This window comes from Oryzias latipes, chromosome 18 (assembly GCF_053564925.1).
Source record: "Oryzias latipes strain Hd-rR chromosome 18, Olatipes_Hd-rR_3.1".
NCBI classification, from domain to species: Eukaryota; Metazoa; Chordata; class Actinopteri; order Beloniformes; family Adrianichthyidae; genus Oryzias; species Oryzias latipes.
The window spans coordinates 36,095,685-36,118,896 of NC_136254.1; the positions used below are offsets into that span (position 1 = coordinate 36,095,685).

Genomic DNA, 23,212 nt, shown 5'->3' on the forward strand with positions numbered 1-23,212 from the left:
TTAACTAAGTGCTCCGTCCTCAGAACACACAATATATTCCACGCACACACCTCCGCTCCGTCCCCCCCCCCATCTGCACCTGCATTCGCCCCTCCCCTTGTCTCTCGTGGATCGCACCCCGCTCAGCACACACACACTGCAACACTACCCTTGTATTGATCAAGTGGTATAGGTTTATATGGGATTAAGAAAGTAAGCAGTGCTAGCAAATTGTGTTTCCAAAAAGTAATTGTTACATTAATCTAATTCAATGTCCCTGATTTCATTTTCATGTAGATGCAATCCTGCAGGAATTAAAAGAACATGGCAGCAGCTAAAAGTGAAAAAGAAATTGAGTCTTCTCAAAATCATCGCACGACGTAAATGTAATTCTCTATGAATTAATGCAGCCTCCTCGTCTATTGGGTCCTCCAAAAAAGAACAAGCCATTCTTGTCACTTAGACCGTCTCTGTGTGACGGAAATGTGGGCAATGAAGGTTAATGCGAAAAATACCGCTTTGTCTTTAAAAAGGGGAGGGGACCGGCAGAAACTATGGAGTGAATTCAGTCTCAATAATCAGAAATGCACACAACCGGTTTTACAAATGCACACGCTCCGATTCACAAATGTCATTTTATGCAAACGTGAAAAATAAATTCGGAAATACACACCCTGTGTTTCACAAACACACAGATTGTGTTTCACACATGCACACTAAATGTTTTACAAATGCACAATAAGTGTTTTTCACAAATGTGCACACTGTTTTTCACAAAAACATTTTAGAAATTCACAATAAATGTATCAGAAATGCACAGTAAGTGCTTCACAAACATGATTTTTAGGTACACATGTGATGTGAACTCACAGATCATTCGAACTGCAGAATGTGCATTCAAAATCCCGTTCTCGTTTGTGAATCTCCCCGTGTGTGTGAGAGAATTTTCTACGGTGAATATTGAGACTCATCTGACGGAGCGGGTCAACTAATGTCACCATTGGCTAGTGAATCTGTCAATCAAACTCATCGGCAAAGCAGGCGGGTTCGCTTTTAGCCAATCGAATGGCCCCTTACACTCTTCACTCTCAACTGACGAGGGAGGGAGCTGTTCAGGACAGCAGTTGGGAGGACGCGGGCGGCAAACATGGCGGAGAGGTCTTGAGAACGGGAACAGTCTCAGCCCGTAAGTAATGCACTTATTTGATCATTCCCTCGTCGTACGTCCTGTAATGTTATTGAATACTAAGTTGAAGCGTTCTCCTTTGCCAAGTGACATGTGTGAATGCTTTATGAACACTGCAGCCGAGTCGTTTGCAGAGTACCCCCACCGCAAATTAGCTTAGCTTTGTTTTGCTTAGCCTGTGCAAGTTGTGGCTGCCTGTGAGTGAAGTTCAAGCCGGTGTCGGTTCAAGCTAGCGTCTATAGCCAATGATCTGTAGGTTCTTAACATGATTCATAAGGAACTAAGGGGAAAAGCATGCCGGATTTACAGCAGCAAAGAAAGTTTAATAAAAAGTATTGATTTGGAGACGGCGATTTGTTTAAACACTGATGCTATGCTATGCTAACTAGCTAGTTGTTCCGTCTGCTGCCTTTATGTAAACGCGATCCGGGTTAAAGTTAGACACAGCATTTTCACAACCCAGACTTTAAGACGGGGTGGACTGTGCAACAAAGTTAATTCATGACATTCATGAAAACGGCATTTTTTTAAATAACAGACATGAATCCACTGTTGAATGAAAGAAGCCTCATTAAGTTTCTAACGTTAGAACCCGTATTCATTGTGCTGAAAAGCCCTGTGAGATTGTGTCAGAGTGTCAGCCACTAAAATCCCCGTATCTCTTTACTTCCAATGACGTAATGACAAGAATCCCAAACATTATGTTTTTAGGCTGTTTTGTAGTCGATAAGTAGTCACAGAAAGGGTGGATGGGAGAAATCAGCTGTCAACAGTGATTTGAGTAGAAGTTACTGTAAGTATTCCACACAGGCTTCCTGTGATCAGTGTCTTGTCTCTGATTTTTTTTTAAAGCTGTTCTTTACTACAAGCTCAAGTTATCATAGCAAGAGTGTTTTAAAAAATTCCCCTTTAATATATTTGAAAATTATGTAATTTAAGATCAGACAGCTAAATGATCTAATCCATGTTTGTTGTGTTTTTATTTATTCTCTAGGAATTACTGAAGCGTGACAGCGTGACAATCTTTTGTTCCTCATACCATCAGGCAATACAACTCTCTGGCAGGGCATCTTACAAGTAATTTCTTTTAATTTTACCCACTGATTTTCCAATTATTTACCTTTTTTTATCAATCTTTTTATTTTGTGATATTTCTATTTGTAATGCATGTGTGTTTATGTGTTTTTTTAAGATGGCCATTTTAAAAAAATTTCCTCAGGGATTATTAAATACCCTTCTATTCTATTCTATTTCATATTTTATCATCCTATTGTATTACTGTTTTACCTGTCAATTGGGAATTTAGCATTTTTGCCGCCGTAAACATCTGTCAGTTGAAAGTATTTGTACTTGTATTCCATAGATCTTGTACCTGAGAAGATAGCAGAGAACAACTGTGCAGACTTGGCCTTCTTCAGTGACGCTGTGAACGTTTATGGCTTTCCTCTGAGGTATTCATGTCATTCATAAAGAAATATTTTATTCACATATCAGGCAGTATAAGTACTTGGTTATTTGTACAAAAATAAAATAACTTTTTTTAGACTCCTCTGAAAACAAAGGCAACTCTAAAACTTTCCCCTCATGAATAACATTTTACCCCCCCTTAACAGTCTCTCTCACCTCAATGTTTCCCCCAGTGATACATGTAACCCACTCCTGCAATTTATCTAACCTAGAAATTCTACTTATTGGCATCATACATAAGAACATTACATTTTAAACTGATGTGTACCGTATTGCCGATGCATTTGTAATTATGTGTTTGAGACATGATTTTCATGTTATTGTCAGGGTGAGAGGAGATCACAGAGGAGAAAAAGTTGGCCTAGCCGAGTTAATGCTCACAGTACGTACAACTGACACAAACGGCTTCATTGTGGGAAAAGTGTACACACAATCAACGGTGAGTTGAACCTAGTTTTAGAAGCTTTAATATATACACAGGGCTCCAGACTGCGTCCATTTGGTCGCATTTTGCGTCCAAAATTTGAGAGTGTGCGACTGAATTTTACACCCAGTCGCACATGTGCTACCAGTAAATTTGCCTCCTCCACCCTCCGTATTTTTTATACATTAAACATGAAAGGAGCACGTCAATGATCGATGAAATGAGAGATGAAATCATCAATGAGACGCGAGCGCACACGCACGCAGGCAGACACACACACTCGCGCGAATACTCATGAGACTGGAGCACACGCGAGCACACACTCGCGTTTCATTGAGTGATGCCTGAGGCGGCCAATGCGTGTGAGAAGAATAGGGAAAGTCACTGCAAGTGGCTAAAATATGTGGAGGGGCGGGGCCTAGAGATAATCGAGCGCGCGTAAACATCCGTGGGAAGGAAACGGAGACAAATATCATCACAACCTGATATGTGCGTCTGAGCTATGAGCAAGTGAACTATTGATTCGTTCTTCCGACCTGCAGCTAGTGTACCAGTGACAGAGTGTACAGCAGGGGTCTCAAACTCGCATGAAATCGAAGCTGCAGCGAGACTGAAAGAGACCAGGAATTAGGAGTTGTCCTTAACATTCAATTTCGTTTTAATATGCCTCTCCCCCTAAGTATGAGCTGTGATATTACATCTTTTATAATTATTTTAATGTTTTGTAATGGATGTAGCCTTTTTTAATCATTGATCACACTGATCAATTATTTTAATTGATCAGTGAACTACAAAAAACCCATCAGGACGCATGTCCCATAATGCATTGTTTTTTAGTCTGTAGGGCAGCTTTTAGTCAGTTAAATACTAAATTTCCAGCTGCGTTCGCTCTGATTGGTGTCTTGCTCTCACCCCTTTCTCGTGATATTTTTGTTTTGATTGACAGGTGATGTTGGAGCAAAAACAAAAATATACGTCACACACCAGGTGATCTGTGCAGTGTTGCGTCCATCTGGGTGATCTCAAACACGCTTATTGTGCATCTTGGCTGAACCTATTTGGTGTCACCAACATGAATTTCCATCCTCTAATATTTACATACATTTAAGTATTGTTTGAAACTGTGAAATTACAAAAGGTTACTACGGTAATCACTTGTTACTAAAAACTTTTTTTTATTCTAAATGTATGGTATTTTTTTTTACTATTTTTACTTAGTTGTACTGTCGTGACAGCGATGGTGCTGTCAGTTTACCTTCATGTTGCATCTTCAAAAGTGCAGAATAAAATATGACACTGAATTAGAAACAGCACATTGTAATTTCTGCATCTATTGTTAAAGTATTTATTTGTAATACAGTGGAAATTAGTAGATTTGGTTAGAATGTTGATTTACGGTATGCGCTCCTAAATTTTCTGGTTGTGCCCCTAAAATTTTCAGTTAGGGGCCACTATGCTCCTAGTGAAAAACATACATAAAAGTGAATGATGTATTAAAAATAAATCTGACAATATAATATTTCTTTTTGCTTTTTTCCAAATACAGGATTGAGCTCCTCTGGTGTGATGTCTTCGTGAGTGTTACTGGTTTATATTACAACATCCTGCTCTCTCCTGAGGACCAAGACTTTCTCAATATCAGTCACATCACGTATTCTGCTGCCATTACATTTTTCTACCACACATTCAGGCCAGTTTGGATGTCTTTAGTGACGCGTGGGACAGCCATCCAATCAGGACGGAGCAAAGCATGACACCAAATCAGCTGTGGCAGTTGGGCTTGACCCAGAACCCTGTTTCTGATCCCCGGGTAAATGCTTTATTTAATCTCACTGTACTGGACAACTGATTTGTGTGCAGTTTGACTAAAGTGGAAAGTATCAAGAAGAGTATCATGAAATCATAATGACTACAGTGAATTTTCATCGAAAATGAATGAAAAGGATTTTTGTTGTGTGGTGCAAACAATTTCCCTAAATTGTTTGTTTGTAGGAAGAATAGCACATCTGCAAGTTCAAAATGCATCACAATGCATGGCCTTATGAGCCATCAGCTGTACTAATCTCACTACTTTGTTAAGGTTCACTTATTTGCAAATTATAAACAGTTATGGAGATATGAGGTCTGCCTGCCAGCAACAATATAAGTTATTATTAGTCGGTCACTGTTCCTACATAATCTAAAACACAAAAAAAACAGCACTGTTCATAAACAGTATCTTTTTTTTTTTTGTCAGGGTATGCTGGTTCCAGAGATTGAACGGGAGGAGAGTGGATCCATGACTGAACCTCATCCTGGGATCAATGTCCCGGTATGGGACAGTCCTCTTTTGGGTCCACAAATGTTGGAACTGCAAGACGACATCAATCCATTGTGGAATTCAGACCGTTTGGGAGTGGACCTACATCTTTACTGTCCAGTGTGTTTAGAACTTAATTTAGGCGACATAATTACATACAGAAGAAGAGAGACTGAGGGGAGCAAGACAGAGTTCAAATCAATACTGCTGTATTGTTCAAGGGACTTCATTGTATGTAAGGATGTTATGAAAATTAGTTCCAGTTTAAATAAAATTCAAATCAGTAGAGATCCCACATTTGCTTAAATTTTGATGTTTTAATCTGTCCATGTTTTCACTGAATTTTACTCTGCAATAAAGGGTAAATGTTTGCACTTTGTTGTTCTATGACCATCTTTTGTTGTGTAGTATTTAACCAGCTATAAAACCCAGAGAGATGAGGATCTTTTTTGCAAGGGTGACCTGGCCAAGAGGTGTATGTATATGGTTACAATATAAAATCAATGACATTTGAGTTATTAAAAAAATAAAATTAAGGTCCAGCAGAGTGACTTGGGGAGCAGGGGATGTGTATTGGGTATCTGTGATTGACAGTGAGATGAACTTGAGGTAATGTAGTCCCACTGCGTGGTACGGAGCAAAGTGATGCCAGTTTCTCCACAAAACCTTCTGTGGAAGTTGAAGATTTTTCTCCTCCACCTTCATATGATCAAAACCGTGTCTGAGTGTTGAAATGACGCTAGCATGAAAGCTAAGAGAATAACGTACAAACGATCCCGAGTGAAACGTTCATTGTAAATCCCATGACCAGGACAGAGTTCGATGGATTCTATGTCAACTGCATTCAACCACTGTTGCCTTGCTCCCAGGTCCACTGAAAAGTTGCACACGCCAGTAATTTTTGACAACCGAAGGCAATAAACCGACAAGCCATGCTAAGGCTAACACGCTAACGACCGACTGGTACAGAATCAAATATGGGCGGGGCTTTTGCCACCCGCAGAAAGAGTAGAGAAAGTGTAAGGGGCCATACGATTGGCTAAAAGCGAACCCGCCTGCTTTCCCGATGAGTTTGATTGACAGATTCACTAGCCAATGGTGAGATTAGTTGACCCGCTCCGTCAGATGAGTCTCAATATTCACCGTAGAAAAATCTCTCACACACACGGAGAGATTCACAAACGAGAACGGGATTTTGAATGCACAGTCTGCAGTTCGAATGATCTGTGAGTTCACATCACATGTGTACCTAAAAATCATGTTTGTGAAGCACTTACTGTGTATTTCTGATACATTTATTGTGAATTTCTAAAATGTTTTTGTGAAAAACAGTGTGCACATTTGTGAGAAACACTTATTGTGCATTTGTAAAACATTTAGTGTGCATTTGTGAAACACAATCTGTGTGTTTGTGAAACACAGGGTGTGTATTTCCGAATTTATTTTTCACGTTTGCATAAAATGACATTTGTGAATCGGAGCGTGTGCATTTGTAAAACCGGTTGTGTGCATTTCTGATTATTGAGACTGAATTAACTCCATAAGAAACCTTGAGTTTAGAGAATAAAACCTGCTCCCGACCAGGTTAGGTTCACAGCATAAGTAACCATGGACACTGACTCCGAGTATAAGTTACCTCTCTTTCAGAAACGGGTTTGACTTACTCTGCTTTCTCTGGTTTAACAAACCTCCCATTCTGAAACGGAAAACCCAGGGTTTCCCTGATTTCAGGGTTAATGCACTCAGAGTTTACACTTAACCTCCTTTCTGAAACAGGCCCCTGATGTTCTTCAAGTCTGACTGGTTTGGAGGTTCAGGGAGAACAGAGGAGGAGAAACAAACATTTGAACAAAATCAAGATGTTTGTTCACACACGTTTATTAACAATAAAAAGCACACAAAGCATAAAAACCATAAAATACCACAGTTACTCTGAATATAAAGTCACTCCAGAGTCTGGACACCACCCTCCCCAGAGCTCAGCTGTGATGCCTGTTGGCCACGCCCACATTGTACTTCAAGAGCGGTAGATGTCCTTCAGTCTGTGTGTGGGGTGTGTGGGGGGGTTCCAGTGAGTCTCAGGTGAAACAGAACCCCAGCAGCTGGTTCCACAGTGGAGACGAGCTCCGTCACATTGGCTGGGTGATGAAGAACGGTGACCAACTGAACCACAGTGACCCCCAAACATGGACACAGTGGTCCACAAACAGCAACATCAACAACAACAGAGGTAGAAACAGAGGTACTAGATCATGATTCAGAAGGACGACTAAAAACTGACAGTTAAGACCAAACATCACCGTCTGAGACCGCCTCCACTAAAAATGGACTTAATTTCTGTGAACTTTGAGACTTGAAAGAATAGAAAAATGTGAATATGTTCATGTCTGTCAGAAAAAAGAGGATACAATGTGAAGTGAGGGGATTTATTGCTTTAAAATGACTAGAATGATTGTAATAAAATAAAAATGAATTCTTTACAGAGTTGACCAACTGTGGATTTTTGTTAGAACATGTCCAAATAAAAAATCTAACATATGAATTCATGAACTGATTAGAAAAGTAAAGGATGGGATCATCCTGACATCACACCAACTCCTAATCACACATAGACATACATGTACATTACACACACATGTGACACATTACATACAGCTGCCCTTGTTTACCAAAGGGGACATGGTCCATAAATTACCCCTGAGGGTAAATTAATGCAGCAGAAGTCCTCACAACATACTTTCTATGTTTCTCTCTTCTTTAGAGACTCTCTAAATGTTGTTTTGGAGTTTTTTACACGTTCTTTAAACAATTGGAAGACATTTGTAGAGAAATTCAAGCTTAAAACTACATTTCTGATCATTTATTCAAAGTGTTATCTGGTGCAGATGAAAATGCTGTTTAGAAAAAATCTTATTTGTGATGCAGAAAATACGCTGGGCGGGGCCAAAGTCTCCTGGCTTCTCCCCTTTCTGATCATCCACTGTCAGACCAACAGATCCATGAACGTTCCTGGTCTGAGCTGGAATCTGGATCAGAACTGGACGGACGGATAATGTTAGACTGGGGGGTTGAGGGGCTGTAGGCTAGCAGCAGAGACTGTGAACAAAGGGATGATGGGAAGGGGGGCGGGCTTACTCTGCATCAACAGCCCCGCCCACAATTCAGAGGTCAATTTCTTGGGAACTCTGCAGAAACTATGTCCTAGAAAACGACATCAGGTTATATAATTTTAGATAAACACAGCATCATCAGAAAAAACAAAACACTTTGGAAACAGACCAGAGTGGAACTATAAACTCTCAGAGTTCCAAACTTCATATTAAAATTAATCCAGTTTTCTAGATTGAAAATAAATCTGATTGTGATGAAGATTTCTATAAACTGCATGTAGAGTCTCTGAACAGAATGGAGGCATGGAGGACATTCAGAGTTCAACAGCCAATCAGGACGCAGAACACAATACTCTGTTCAGAAAAGAAAAAAACCTGAAGAGTTGTTTGACACAAAGAGAATCACAACATTATTATGATGTCTTGCTTTTTTTAACTTAATAATAATCATTATTTTTTTTTGTCTCTGTGTTTTTATGTCTTTCTCTCTGCATCAGAATCTGAGTTTAGATGATGTTCGATCTCCTTTGGTTTGGACATCTTCTCCTGTAGATCCAGAGACCAACAACAGCAACAAGGACAACAGCAGCAAGAACTGACACAACAATCCCAGTGATCCCTCCTGGACCCAGTCCTTCTTTCTTCGTTCCTCCATCCTCCTTCTTTCCTTCTTGGTCTCCTTCCAGTCCTCCTTGTTGTCCTGCAGGAGAGAGAGAGGATGATGAGTGCAGAACAGAATCCTCTCCTCTTCCTCATCAGAGCAGCTGCTTCCTGCAGAGTCTCATCAACAACATCTGCAGAAAACACGTCTGATCTGAGACCTTTACTCTGACATCAAGCAGGAACACAAACGCGGCTCACCTGGAGACGGATCACCTGGAGACGGATCACCTGGAGACGGATCACCTGGAGGAACCACGGACAGATGGATGGAGGAGATCAGGTTCAGAGGAGCTAATGGTGGATCATTTTCATGTCTGACTTTACACTGGTATGTTCCAGTGTCATTCATGGTCACGTTCTCCAGAACCACAGACAGATTTCCGTTCTTCATCTGACTGTCCTTCGGAAACACTCGGTTCTCATAGGATTCATGCTGACGTGCTGGAAATGGTCGTCCATCTCTGAAAACAAAAACTGTCTTATTCTGAAGACCTTCACTGGTCCATTCTAGAACAATGAGGGTGTGATTATTCTCAGTTCTACATGTCAGAGTGACGTTCCCTCCAGGTTCCTTTGTGATGTTCTCCAGACCTGCAGGAGAAGAACACAGAGATGAAGGAGGAAGACTTCAGCTCTTCTTCATCAATCCAGAACTTTCTGGATCCTCAGAACCTCCAGTTTCTCTGTAAAGGTTCTGTTGGTCCAGAATTCCTCCAGAACCTCTAACGGTCAGAACACAGAAAGAAGAAAAAGATTTTTCTGCTTCTTTTGTTCCTAAACTTCAGATGAAAAAGTTCCTAAAACTGTTGATCATCTGTGAGTTCTTCTGAGGAGAACCAGGTTCTACAGTTCTGGATGAGCTGCTACAGAACTCTGAGGTTCTCTGTGATGGATCTGGACTGGGTCTGAGCTGGAGGACGTCTGAGAGCTTCATGTCTTTTCTTTAGGATCTTCAGAGATGAATTAATTGTCCAACAGGACGGCTGGAGGAAGTCAGAACCGGCTCATCAGCCACTCGTCCTCATTTGTCAGCAAGTCTTCTTGCTGTCTAAAGATGCGTTCACTCTGAATTCTTCCATTTGCCACATCTTCTAAGAGAGCAAGATCAGCCATTGTGCGTCATTACGCATTGTGATGGGGCATTTTATTTCCCTCCATTTAATTACATCTGACAAGCTACAGATGTCGGTAATAATCAATGTGGAAATGGGAAATTGTTCAGCAAATGTAATTTCTTGTTGCTTTCTGAATGGTTGAGACATACGCCATACATTGTTTTATCAAAAATAAAACAAACTAAAGGCATATGCATGAATACCATAATTCCATAGCTTATGAAGAAATGTTTTACTATGAAAACAACTTTCCCCAGTGGACACTTAGTACATCTGTCCATCTGTCCGCACGCCCGCACCTATATCTGCTCCTCCAGACGGACACACTGAGGAGAATATCAGTTTTGTACATTATTTCGTTCTGTTAACTATATTATTTATGACGATGAATTGCACAACATGCCAATATTGCAGAACATATTTCACTTTTCTTTTTGCAAATATGTGTTCATTTGAATTTCTGTTGTAATTTTCGTTTGATTTTTTTGTTTGTTTCACTGCTGATCGATCAAACGGGTGTTTGTGTAGCTGTTAGTTGTCAGACTTGCTTTGTGAAGTCTTCATGTTATTTCTGAGAGGCAGGATTGTCATTTTCACTTTCACGTGTTTCTTCCATCTGCCGACGGTGTCGCCGTTTCTCATTTCACCCGTTTTTGTGCGTACGCCTGGGTCAGAGTTTGCGTGGAGGACCGCACATTTTCCCGTCAAGTTTGCTTTTTATAAATTTCAACTATTGCGTAGAGAGTGGCGTACGCCTTCTTTTGTGCGTACGCAACCTTTAGAAATGAGGCCCCTGCTCTCCAGTGGTTTAAATCCTATCTATCCGATAGATATCAGTTCCTTCATGTAAATGGACATTCCTCTCATTGCACTCGAGTTTACTACAGAGTCCCAGATTAAAAGAGGCAAATTAAAACTAAATTAAATGTTAAGGACAATTTCCTGTTCTCCTTCAGTCTCGCTGCAGCTTTCATCTCGCCCCCCCCACAGCCTGGTCTCCTTAACGATCCAGGCGCGGCGCTGGTTCATCTCAAACACGTCTATCGTTGAATTTTATCCACGTATTTTTAGTGTGTCTCAGACTACATGTTGTTGCTCGCAGGTGTTTAATGCTAAAGCCCCGTTAGCTGTCACACATGTGGATATTAGACATTTATTCTCTAATTCTCTAATTCTTCTCTAAGAGTTCTGGTCCATCGCCTGTCCGTCCTGGGGGAGGATCCCTCCTTCATGTGGACCCCCCTGAGGTTTCTTCCTTTTTAGGAGTTTTTCCTTACAGAGAAGGAGGGTCTAAAAGCAGGGATGCCAGTTCAGTTTAGTTTAGCCTTTACCTATTCAATTCTATGACTTTATGTTTGTTATGATTCCATGTTTATTACAGGTATGAAGCCCACTGAGACGACTATTTTTGTAAATATTGGGCTTCAGAAATAAAAATGAAATGAAATGAAGAAAAAAATCAATTAAAGGAGTGGCAAAAAGTTATACGGAAGAGTTTGAGTCCAGTTCCTACGACTCAAAAAGAGCCACCTGGATGAAAGTGTACCTTTGTTTTTCAGGTAGATACAATGACTACTGTAGATTGTTGTGTCATCATGACCAAATACTTAAGACATGGTGGGAAGAAATAAAACAAAGGTTAGATTATAAAGTCCAAATGCTGAGAGTGAAAGTATCTTCCTGCAAATACACACCACTCACAGAGGGACCCCGGAGTGGGGGGCTCTGCGGCCTGGCAGCGGTGGGGCCCCCCACACTGAGGACCTCCTATTTTACCTGCAGCACACACACAGCACTCCCACACCTCCATACATGGGTGGGGTCGGGGGGGTGGCCGGTCTTCACCCGCCTGGTCTTCTCAGGGCGGCCGGGCTTATGGGAATCCTGTCGGCTGCGGGGGGGGGGGGTCGGGCATGCGGCGCTGGGGGTCGGCCGGCTGGGGGTGGGGAGGGTAACCAGATGATTGTGAGTATGTGTGCGTGAGTGCATGGGTAGGACGGACCTGGGGGCTGGCTCGCTGGGACCCTCTGGGGCTTTCCCTCCCCATCACAGAGAGGGGAGGGCACTGAGAGGGTTGGGGAGGGGGGCTCAGATATTATGGCGGGGGGGGGGGGGGGTTGTAGTGTGTAGGGTTGTAGGGTTATGGGGGGTAGCTGTGGGTGCGTGGCGATCCCTGGGTTGCTTAGGTCGCGGGCCTGGGCTGGCTTGCGGAGACGGGGCACCGGTCGGGTGGTGGACGGCTCATGGGTTCCGGGGGCCCTGGCTTCGTCCCTGGCCCTTGTCTCGGTGTCCGGTGCCCGGTGGCCCCCGTGGCTGCCGCCTGGTACGGCTAAGCGCTCCTGTCTTGTGGCCTGGGGGCCGGACACTGGGTTCGCTTGTGCCTCTGGGCACTGGGGGGGGCCCCTGTAGGGGGGGCCTTCTCTGTGCCTGGCCGGTGGGGTGGGCGGTCCCCTCCTCCTCTCCTCCCGGGCTGCCTGGGTGCTGATGCTCGGGGGGCTCCTGGCCTGGGGGGCTCTCCTCCCCTTTCCTGGTCTGCCTGGTCTGGCTGGGTAGGATCTGGTTCCCCTTATGAACACACGGTTCACGTCGGCAGCATGCATGTATCTCCACCCCCACGTGCACGTGCACACTGTCACACTGCTCCCTGTCTGCTTCATCCCTCCTCCTTACCTACAGTGTCTTGATGGACAGATTTTTTCTCTCATCTTAGTGTCCGATTTTCACCTTTGATGTAACATTTGTCTTTCCAGCAGATCTGGTAGAATTGTTACAGCTTAAAAATAATAACTTATTCAAATCAGGGCTTGTATCCCCCACCTTTTCACCTTTCTTCCTTTTACTCTCTTCCACCCCCCCCCCCCTCACATTCTTCCCCTCTCCCTCCCCACACACACTAAATGTAACAAATAAATAAAAAATAATACAACAAAAAGGGGTTTATACAAATCTACACTCTAGTTTCTTGAAGCTATATAACCTCTTTTTGTGATAGTAAAACCTGTCCAACACAAAAAGCCTTCAGCTCTGATCTGTTTGCTCAGCTGTTGGACAGAACAAGTTAAAGAAAAAAAAAAGAGCCACCTGGATGAAAGTGAACCTTTGTTTTTCAGGTATATACAATGACTACTGTAGATTGTTGTGTCATCATGACCAAATACTTAAGACATGGTGGGAGGAAATAAAACAAAGGTTAGATTATAAAGTCCAAATGCTGAAAGTGAAAGTATCTTCATGTTAGATTCTGTTGAAGTTTCTCTGGATGTAAATCAGCAGAACGTACCTTCAGAAGATCCACAGACGAGAAGTAGAACCACAGAGAACCATGGAGACAGAACAGCAGACATTGTTCTGATGATGAAATCCCTGACTCTGTAGAACCTGAACTCACTTTAACGTCTGAATGCCTGTAACTGCAGCTGAACGACAGTCAAACACCTGAACTGACGGTTTACCTGTAGGCCACGCCTCCCTTCTGCCTTTATCAAATCACTCTTTATGTTTCATTTTCACTTCTGTTCTAGATCAACTGTATGATATATTCCAGCTCATTCATCTGACATGAACTGCAGAAACACCAAGAACAGAGTTCTGATCCAGAGACTTCAGTCAGAATCTGAACTTCTGATTCATAGACAGAGTTGAAGAAAACACCAACATTCAGGAAAACACCATCAGTTCCTGTAAATTCAGACTTCCTCCTCTCAGCAGAAACAGGTTCTACTAAAATCACCACCAGTCTCCTCAGCAGCTTCAAGCCTGTTTATGATAGGTTTGTTCTGTTTCTACCCTCCCTGTTTCCTTAATTATCCCCCCCTCTGCACTCCTTTCCCTTTTTCCTTTTTTCACACACTATTCCCTCCCCCTCACCTAAGCTGCCACATAACTCAGCCACTCTACAATAGTACTGATCTGCACAACACACTCAGACACTCAGGATGTCCAGCATTACATCACATGCACTGTACATTACACAGAAAGCCTCATAGCAACATCAAGCACACCATTATGTGTACATATATACTCATTTTTGCCTCCATCAACAACATACAGTTTCTAGCATTCACCTCAACAGCAGCATGTCCACCTTAAGGTTAGTTACTTGGAATGTGCACGGAGCTGGAACCAGAGAGAAGAGACTGAAAGTAATGAGCAAATTAAAAGATCTCAAAACTGATTTTGCGTTTCTTCAAGAAACTCATATGTCTAGTTCCTCAGTGAATATTCTCGCCACAGCAGATTTTACCAACGTATATTCAGCCTGTTATAATTCTAGACAGAGAGGAGTAACAATTATGATAAATAGGGAAATTAAATTCACAGAAACCAGCAAAGTCATAGACCCAGAAGGAAGATTTATAATAGTCACTCTTTCCACTCAAAATATGCAGCTGTGTTTAGCTAATGTGTACGCCCCCAATGCAGATGACCCTAAATTCTTTCATTCCTTCTTCTCTGCGCTATCTGAACATACAGACAAATCACTAATTATTGCAGGTGACCTCAACATGTGTTTAGATCCAGAGATGGATAGGCTAAATAACACAGGAAATCTTAGAATCTGGCAATCCACAAACACTGTTAAACAGTACATGGAGGATTTTGGTCTTTGTGATGTTTGGCGTTTATTCCACCCCACGAAAAGAACTTATACCTTTTTTTCCACAGTTCATCAATCATACTCCAGGCTAGATTATTTCTTGGTTAACAGCTCCTTGTTGAGCATAGCTACGAAAGCACAGATCCACCCCATTACTATCAGCGACCACGCACCAGTTTCCCTGACTCTTAAAAACAAAACATCACCGTCTTCATTAAGGAGCTGGAGGTTCAATACATCGTTGCTCAGAGACCCTAACTTTAGAGATTTCTTTGCTAAAGAATGGTCCTCATATCTTCAAAATAATGACCACCCAGGTATTTCCTCGTGCCTTTTATGGGAGGCCGGGAAAGCAGTCATGAGAGGAAAAATAATCGCCTTCTCATCCCACAAAAAAAGAAAAGAAAACTCTAAACTAGTGGATTTAGAGCAAAAAATCAGACTGTTAGAGGAAACCTACAGCAACTCTCCGGATGAACAAACTCTACAACAAATAAGGAAAGTAAGAATCGAATTAAATGAAATAACTAATCAAAGAACACAGTTTTTATTACAGAGACTACGCTTGGAGAGGTTTGATCACAGTAATAAATCTGGGAAATATTTGGCAAATCAACTCAAAATAAACAAAGAGAAGACAACTATTTCATCAGTCATAGACCTAACAATAAATGCAACACATGATCCAGCTGCAATAAATTCAGTTTTTAAAAACTTTTACCAATCTCTCTACTCATCCCAAATTAATCCCTCTGACAATGACATCAACAGATTTCTCAATAGCATAGATTTGCCTAGACCAACAGAGGAACAAATCACAGCCCTGGAGTCCCCTTTTACTAAAGAAGAGCTACATAAAGCATTAACCAACATGCCTAGTAAAAAAGCCCCAGGACCAGACGGCTTCCCAGCAGAATTTTATAAAGAGTTTTGGCAAATCTTAGCTCCCATTTTTCTCAGAATGACAATAGAAATTAAGGACAACAATTATCTACCTCCGAATATGAATTCTGCTAATATAATCTTACTTCTGAAACCTGGGAAAGATCCCACATCACCATCCAGCTATCGACCCATATCGCTGATTAATGCAGATCTTAAGATAATCTGCAAAGCTTTGGCGGGAAGGCTGGAGAAGGTGGTTCCCTCTCTAATACATCCTGACCAAACAGGTTTTATAAAGGGTAGACATTCATCTACCAACATGCGCAGATTAATCAACCTCATAGATTATACAACCATCAACAACAAAGAAGCAACCATTTTGTCACTGGACGCTGAAAAGGCATTTGATCGGGTCAACTGGAAATTTTTAATAGCCACCCTGAACAAATTTGGCTTTGGAAAATCATTTATTAACTGGATTAAAATATTATATGCCTCTCCTAATGCTCGTGTCAGAACAAATGATCAAACATCTCCAAGCTTTAATTTACAAAGAGGAACCAGACAAGGCTGTCCACTATCTCCGTCTTTATTTGCACTATTTATTGAACCTCTAGCTGCTACTATTAGGCAAAGTCGAGACATTGAAGGCATTCAAACCAAAAATCTAGAACACAAAATAAGTCTTTATGCAGATGATGTTTTACTATTTACTCCAAATTCACAATCTTCCATTTGCCAAATCATCTTCCTAATTAATAGATTTTCCTCAGTTTCAGAATACTCCATAAACTGGTCTAAAAGCACAATTCTACCAATTAATTGCAATTATCTAAATCTGTTATCTATTAAAATACAAACAGGCAACATAAAGTACTTAGGTATAAATATCTCCTCTAGGCTTTCTGATCTACTCAAGCTAAACCACACCCAACTACTTAAAACAACCGAGGCTGATCTCACTAGATGGAAAACTCTACCCATTTCTCTAATCGGGAGAGTTGCATCCATAAAAATGACGATTCTCCCCAAAATTAACTACCTATTTTCAATGATTCCTTCCAAACCTCCAACTACTTGGTTCAAATCATTAGACTCATTCATTTCCCAATACCTCTGGGAAGGTAAACCCCCACGCATCAGTTTAAAAACTATTAAAAAACCTAAAGATAGAGGAGGACTAGGCCTTCCAGACTTCCAGGACTACTACTCCGCGAACAGATTGTTATGTACAAAAATGGCTGAATCCTGGTGTGCTGGATGAATCCTGGCTAGACATAGAACAAAATCTCTGTGATAACCTAAATATTTCTAATTTACCTTTCTTCAGTTCTACAATTAAACAACACAAATGCTTCAGGAGTTTAAACATCAGCTCATCGTTAACAGCCTGGTGGGATTTTCTTAAAAAAAACAACTTCACATTATTTCCATGTAAACTTACCCCCATTTGGAATAACCCTGACATTTTAATTAACAAAAACATGATTCGTTTTGCTTCATGGAAGAACAAAGGAATCCAGCAGTTCCAGCATATAATTCAGAATAGAAAATTTATGTCCCTCTCAACGTTATCCTCAACCTATGGAATTAATATAAACAAATTTCTAGAATATCAGCAGCTTAAATCAGCTATAAGCACTAAATACTGCCTGACCCAAATAGACCTAGACCCTCCCCTTACAGTAACACATTTCATTGACCTTAAAAATCCCAAACTCACCTCCAAAATTTATAAGATGTTATCAGACATAGATGAAACCATTTACTTACCCATGACAAAATGGGAGTCTGAGCTATCATTGAATTCTAGTGATCAATTTTGGCTACAGATCTGTTTGAATGCCTTTAATATGACCAAAAGCCCTAATCTGCAACTTATTCAATACAAGATTCTCCGCAGAACTCACTACACTGGACAGAGGCTATTTAAAATGGGCCGGGCCGGGCCTGCCGTTCTCCCGGCTCGGGGCTGTGGTTGCCCGGGTGGTGTGGTGGTGGGGGTGCACACTCTGCCGGCGACTTGGCAGGGGTTCCTGGGCGGATGCCTTCTGGGCGCGGGATAGGCAGTGCGGCTGACCGGGAACGGCGGCCGGGTGCTGTGCTGGGTGGCTGGTAGCCGTGGCGGGGGCTGGGGGGGGGCTTGGGGCTCTGGGGCCTGGGGTCGTCTGCCCATGGCCGGTGTTTCGCCCGTGGCTGTTAGTTGGCGCGTGGCCTGGCCCCGCGGGGGTCGACGCCGCAGTCACAACAGGGGTTTAGGTGGTTCACTTGGGTGGGTTTATTTCATTATTATTTATAATTATTATTACTATTATTATTATAATAATTATTATTATTATTATCATTACTATTATTATCATTACTATTATTTATTTTATTATTATTATTTTATTTATTTATTTGTTTGGGAGGGGGGGCCTGGGGGGGTAGCGTGCTAGTCCTTAGGGAGGTCAGGGTATGAATGGTGGGGCTGGACCCCCTGCCCCTCCGTTCTGGCACCGGGACCCTTCCTTGCTGCCTGTCTCTCGGCGCTACGAGGCTCTGGCCTCCAACTGCGGCTGGCTTGTCGTTTCTGGCTGCCTGGCCGCTCTGGGAGGGGGGGCGCCTACCGCGGCCGGCTGGGGGGCCGGTCGCTCGGGGGAGCCTTCTCCCCCGGTTGTGCCCATCCGCCTGCTCCTCCCCGCTCTCACCCAAACAAATATTGCACACAGGCACATAGGGCTCCGGGAACTGGATGGGAGGGGTATGCTGGCGGGGCTCACTGGGGATACCCCTCTCTGGGTACTCGTCGGCACCCGCCCTCCTCCCCGCTTTTTACTTGCTTATTAGACACTCTGATTCATCTAGGGCCATGTGGAAGGGGTCTGGAGGAGGGGGGCACGGTGAAACATCCGTGCTCACCTTTCGCTGGCCCCCCCACAATTTTAACTTCCTCTGTAGACACACACACTGCATGCTAGCAGCACACACACAGCAAATACACACCACACTCAGAGGGACCCCGGAGTGGGGGGCTCTGCGGCTTGGCAGCGGTGGGGCCCCCCACACTGAGGACCTCCTATTTTACCTGCAGCACACACACAGCACTCCCACACCTCCACACATGGGTGGGGTCGGTAGGGGGGCGGCCGGTCTTCACCCGCCTGGTCTTCTCAGGGCGGCCGGGCTTATGGGAATCCTCTCGGCTGCGGGGGGGTCCGGCATGCTGCGCTGGGGGTCTGCCGGCTGGGGGGGGGGGTTACTGCGTGGCGGCGGGGGGTGAGGAGGGTAACCAGATGATTGTGAGTATGTGTGCGTGAGTGCATGGGTAGGACGGACCTGGGGGCTGGCTCGCTGGGACCCTTTGGGGCTTTCCCTCCCCATCACAGAGAGGGGAGGGCACTGAGAGGGTTGGGGAGGGGGGCTCAGATATTATGGCGGGGGGGGGGGGGGGGTTGTAGTGTGTAGGGTTGTAGGGTTATGGGGGGTGGCTGTGGGTGCGTGGCGATCCCTGGGCTGCTAAGTTGGCGTGCCTGGGCTGGCTTGCGGAGACGGGGCACCGGTCGGGTGGTGGACGGCTCATGGGTTCCGGGGGCCCTGGCTTCGTCCCTGGCCCTTGTCTCGGTGTCCGGTGCGCGGTGGCCCCCATGGCTGCCGCCTGGTACGGCTAAGCGCTCCTGTCTTGTGGCCTGGGGGCCGGACACTGGGTTCGCTTGTGCCTCTGGGCACTGGGGGGGGCCCCTGTAGGGGGGCCCTCTCTGTGCCTGGCCGGTGGGGTGGGCGGTCCCCTCCTCCTCTCCTCCCGGGCTGCCTGGGTGCGGATGCTCGGGGGGCTCCTGGCCTGGGGGGCTCTCCTCCCCTCTCCTGGTCTGGCTGGTCTGGCTGGGTAGGATCTGGTTCCCCTCATGAACACACGGTTCACGTCGGCAGCATGCATGTATCCCCACCCCCACGTGCACGTGCACACTGTCACACTGCTCCCTGTCTGCTTCATCCCTCCTCCTTACCCACAGTGTATTGATGGACAGATTTTTTTCTTTTTTTTCACTCATCTTAGTGTCAGATTTTCAACTTTGATGTAACAATTTACTTTCCAGCATATCTGGTAGAATTGTAACAGCTTAAAATAATAACTTATTCAAATCAGTGCTTGTATCCCCCACCTTTTCACCTTTCTTCCTTTTACTCTCTTCCACCCCTCCCCTCACATTCTCCCCTCTCCCTCCCCACACACACTAAATGTAACAAATAAATAATAACTAATACGACAAAAAGGGGTTTATACAAAGCTACACTCTAGTTTCTTGAAGCTATATAACCTCTTTTTGTGATAGTAAAACCTGTCCAACACAAAAAACCTTCAGCTCTAATCTGTTTGCTCAGCTGTTGGACAGAACAAGTTAAAATAGAAAAGAAAAAAAAAGAAAAAAAAAAAAAAAAAAAAGAAACAGGTTCTACTGTAGTTTCTGCTGTTCCAGAAGCAGTCCTGCAGCGCCCCCATGTGTCAGCTTCCTGTAAAACATGGTTTCTTGTTTTCTGTTGGCTTCATGTGATCAGAGCCTCGGTGGCCGAGAACTGCCATTGCAGCAAAAAAAAAAAAAAAGCAACCGCAAACAAAAAGAAAATGAAATGCATATAAAAAATAAACACTGCAAATAATAACCGCCATCATAGAAAAAAAAAAAAGAAACGCAAACATAAAAAAAGCGATGGACCTAGGAAAACAGCTGCAAATAAAAGGAAAGCCTTAGGGGAAGTGACATCACCACGGAAGTGATGCTACACAGAGTCACACCACTGGAAAACACAGAGGAATACAGGAGTATGAATCGGAAACTGAAGGAGAAAGTGAAGTAAATGAAAATGTTGGTGTGAAATGTTACTATGTGTCATTTTGATGTTATTTGGTTTGGTCAGAGGTAGCCCTAGGTTTTATTCTGGTTATTGTCAACTTCGGCTAACGCACAGACACACCCAGTCCAGTGTACAGAAAGACCACTAATGAAGCTGTGTGCACGCCAAACGTGAATGATTCACGGACAAATTTGGGTCTTCCGCCTCTCCTTTGCCACGTGGCAACGTCTCTGCTGGCCGTCAGTCTAAAAAATGGTAAACTGGAGCTCATGCTTTAGGTTCCTAAAGAGTCTTCAAGATGAAGGTACTTTTTTTTTTACTCTTAATGATATGAATCGTATGAATGAACCTGGAGGCAGATGGACCACAGCAGCATAAGACCACACCGGGTACCACTGCTGTCAGCTAAGAACAGGAACCTGAGGCTACAATTCACACAGACTCACCAGAACTGGACCCTAGAAGATGGAAAAACCTTGTCTGGTCTGATGAGTCTCCATTTCTGTTGCTACATTCAGATGGTAGGGTCAGAATTTGAAAGCATGGATCCATCCTGCCTTGAATCAACGGTTTAGGCTGGTGGTGGTGTCATGATGTGGGGGATATTTTCTTTGGTCCCCTTAGTACCAGTTGAGCATGGTTCCATCACCACAGTCTACTGGAGTATTGATGCTGACCATGTCCATCCCTTTCTGACCACAGTGGACCATCTTCTGATGCTACTTCCAGCAGGATAAGGCTCCATGTCAGAAAGTTGGAATCATCTCAGACTGGTTTCTAGAACATGATAAACTCTCTGAGGAATGTTTCCAGAACCTTGTTGAATATGCCACCAAGAATTAAGGCGGTTCTGAAGATAAAAGGGGGTCCAATCCGGTACTAGCAAGGTGGACCTGATAAAGTGGCCGGTTAGTGTGTTTATAAGATACCCTCTTACCCCCGACAGACTGTTCATGGACCAACTCATTCATTCATTCATTTTCTATTCTGTTTATTCCCTTTCAGGGTCACGGGGTTGCTGGAGCCTATCCCGGCCACTTGTGGGCGAAGGCAGGGGATGCCCTGGACAGGTCACCAGTCTGTCTCAGGGTAGAATGTCCACAATCACACACCCATTCACTCTCACAGTCATACCTATGGACAATTTAGAGTTACCATTTAACCTATGAAGCATGTTTTTGGACGGTGGGAGGAAGCCGGAGACCCCGGAGAGAATCCACGCATGGAGGGGAGAACATGGAAACCAATTCAATACAATTCAAATTATTTGTAAACACCAAAATCACAACAACAATCATCTCATCAAACACACGGAGATACTCACGTACACTCTGTGCTACCAGGCCAAAACATAATGCATCATGGGATCTCAAAGATATGGTTATGGCTCCTACCTGGGGTTGGGGCGGGGGGATGCCCAGAACTCCTGGGTGGTGATGAGGTTTTCGTCTGGGGCTGTGGGCGCCCTTCTGGGGCGGGGCCTTGCATTGGGCCCTCCCGGCGCGGCAGGAGGGCTGCTCTTCTGGCTGGGCAGGGGCGGCACTCTCTTTCCCCCCATGCCTCCCTGCTCTCTGGCTCTGGGGGCCTTGCGGCGGTCCTGCTGGCCCTGGCCTGGGTGGCGGATGTGGTCGCCCGGGGGGCGGTTGTCCCCTGCGTGCTGCCGTGTGGCGTTGGGGGTTCTGGCTGCTGCTGCTGCTGCTGCTGCGGGGGTCTTGGGGTGGGGATGGCTGGGCACTCTCCCCCCTTCTTTTCACATTCCACCATCCATTTTAGAAGAACATAAACACTCACCTGAGCACAGGTGTTAGCTCACCTTTGCACTAACAGTTTGCATGACTGAATGACTGAAATATTTCACACTAGTTGGTTTTAAGGCATAAGTATGCGTGTGAACACTATCTGTTTTGTGTACATGTTGACATGTGGACATTTTTGCAGCTAGCAGGTGTGTTTATAACATTTGAGTGTGTGTGTGAACAGGCCCCGCCCTTTGAGATTTGTATTACACTTGAACCTTACCGTAATGATAAACATCCAGTAAACTTGTTGTTTTACGCTGCGTCATGGTTTTACCTCCCCCTCTCCTTTTATCACCCTCCAATCCCCCCCCCTCTCTCTAACGTCCCTCTCTCTTCTTCCCTTAGTTCCTTTTCCTTCCGGTCCAACACCAAAGATTTTCAAACATGGTTGAAATTAATAAAGTTTGTCCTGGATTCCAAAAGGGGTTTATTCAGACCAAAAAAAAAAAAAAAGCCGTGGTTGTGTTACCTTTCTGATATGACTGATCCTCGACCCCCCCCCCCCCCCCCCCCCCCCCGTGTCATAGACCACAAGGTGGAAAGTTACTGAGCCTGATGACAGCCAGCCCCCCTCCCCCGTATTAAAATACTGTTTGAACTTCAACAAACATTTGTTTCCTGCAGCAGAACCCAGAAGTCTTTGGTTCCGGAAAGTTTCATCTTCTAGTTTCTGTTTCTGGAGTCAAGCATCATCACAGCTTCACCTCACTTTCCAACCACAGGCTGGTTGGTTAACCAAACTGACACAGATCTGCAGTCCAGCAGTCAGAGACCATCACACGTTAGAATGGAGATGATTTCATATCTCTACATGTTATATCTATACATGTTTTATCTATACACGTTAGAGTGGAC

The 23,212-nt window shown here is 43.9% G+C and overlaps 1 protein-coding gene and 1 long non-coding RNA gene across 2 annotated transcripts; one reads left to right on the top strand and one right to left on the bottom strand.

Annotated features, from left to right (window-relative positions):
- Positions 1-567: 567 nt before the first annotated feature.
- Positions 568-5,729, top strand: LOC144987436 (uncharacterized). The gene is made up of 6 exons (XR_013651324.1): positions 568-1,165; positions 2,160-2,242; positions 2,529-2,616; positions 2,960-3,071; positions 4,603-4,866; positions 5,293-5,729. It is a non-coding gene; the product is annotated as an uncharacterized LOC144987436 (long non-coding RNA).
- A 2,038-nt stretch (positions 5,730-7,767) lies between these two features.
- Positions 7,768-13,708, bottom strand: LOC144987429 (uncharacterized). Its single transcript, XM_078936837.1, has 3 exons — positions 13,524-13,708; positions 9,327-9,719; positions 7,768-9,165 (listed from the first exon to the last, which is right to left on the bottom strand). Exons 1-3 carry the CDS (start codon positions 13,585-13,587, stop codon positions 8,972-8,974), a joined length of 651 nt encoding a protein of 216 aa, XP_078792963.1. The 5' UTR covers positions 13,588-13,708; the 3' UTR covers positions 7,768-8,971.
- Positions 13,709-23,212: the final 9,504 nt, after the last annotated feature.

Excerpts from the sequence above, each read along its gene's own strand:
- LOC144987429 (XM_078936837.1), bottom strand. The coding sequence starts at position 13,587 with ATGTCTGCTGTTCTGTCTCCATGGTTCTCTGTGGTTCTACTTCTCGTC. Across the intron at positions 9,720-13,523 it reads CGTCTGTGGATCTTCTGAAG|GTCTGGAGAACATCACAAAG; the intron begins GTACGTTCTGCT and ends CTTCTCCTGCAG. Across the intron at positions 9,166-9,326 it reads TCCAGGTGATCCGTCTCCAG|GACAACAAGGAGGACTGGAA; the intron begins GTGAGCCGCGTT and ends TCTCTCCTGCAG.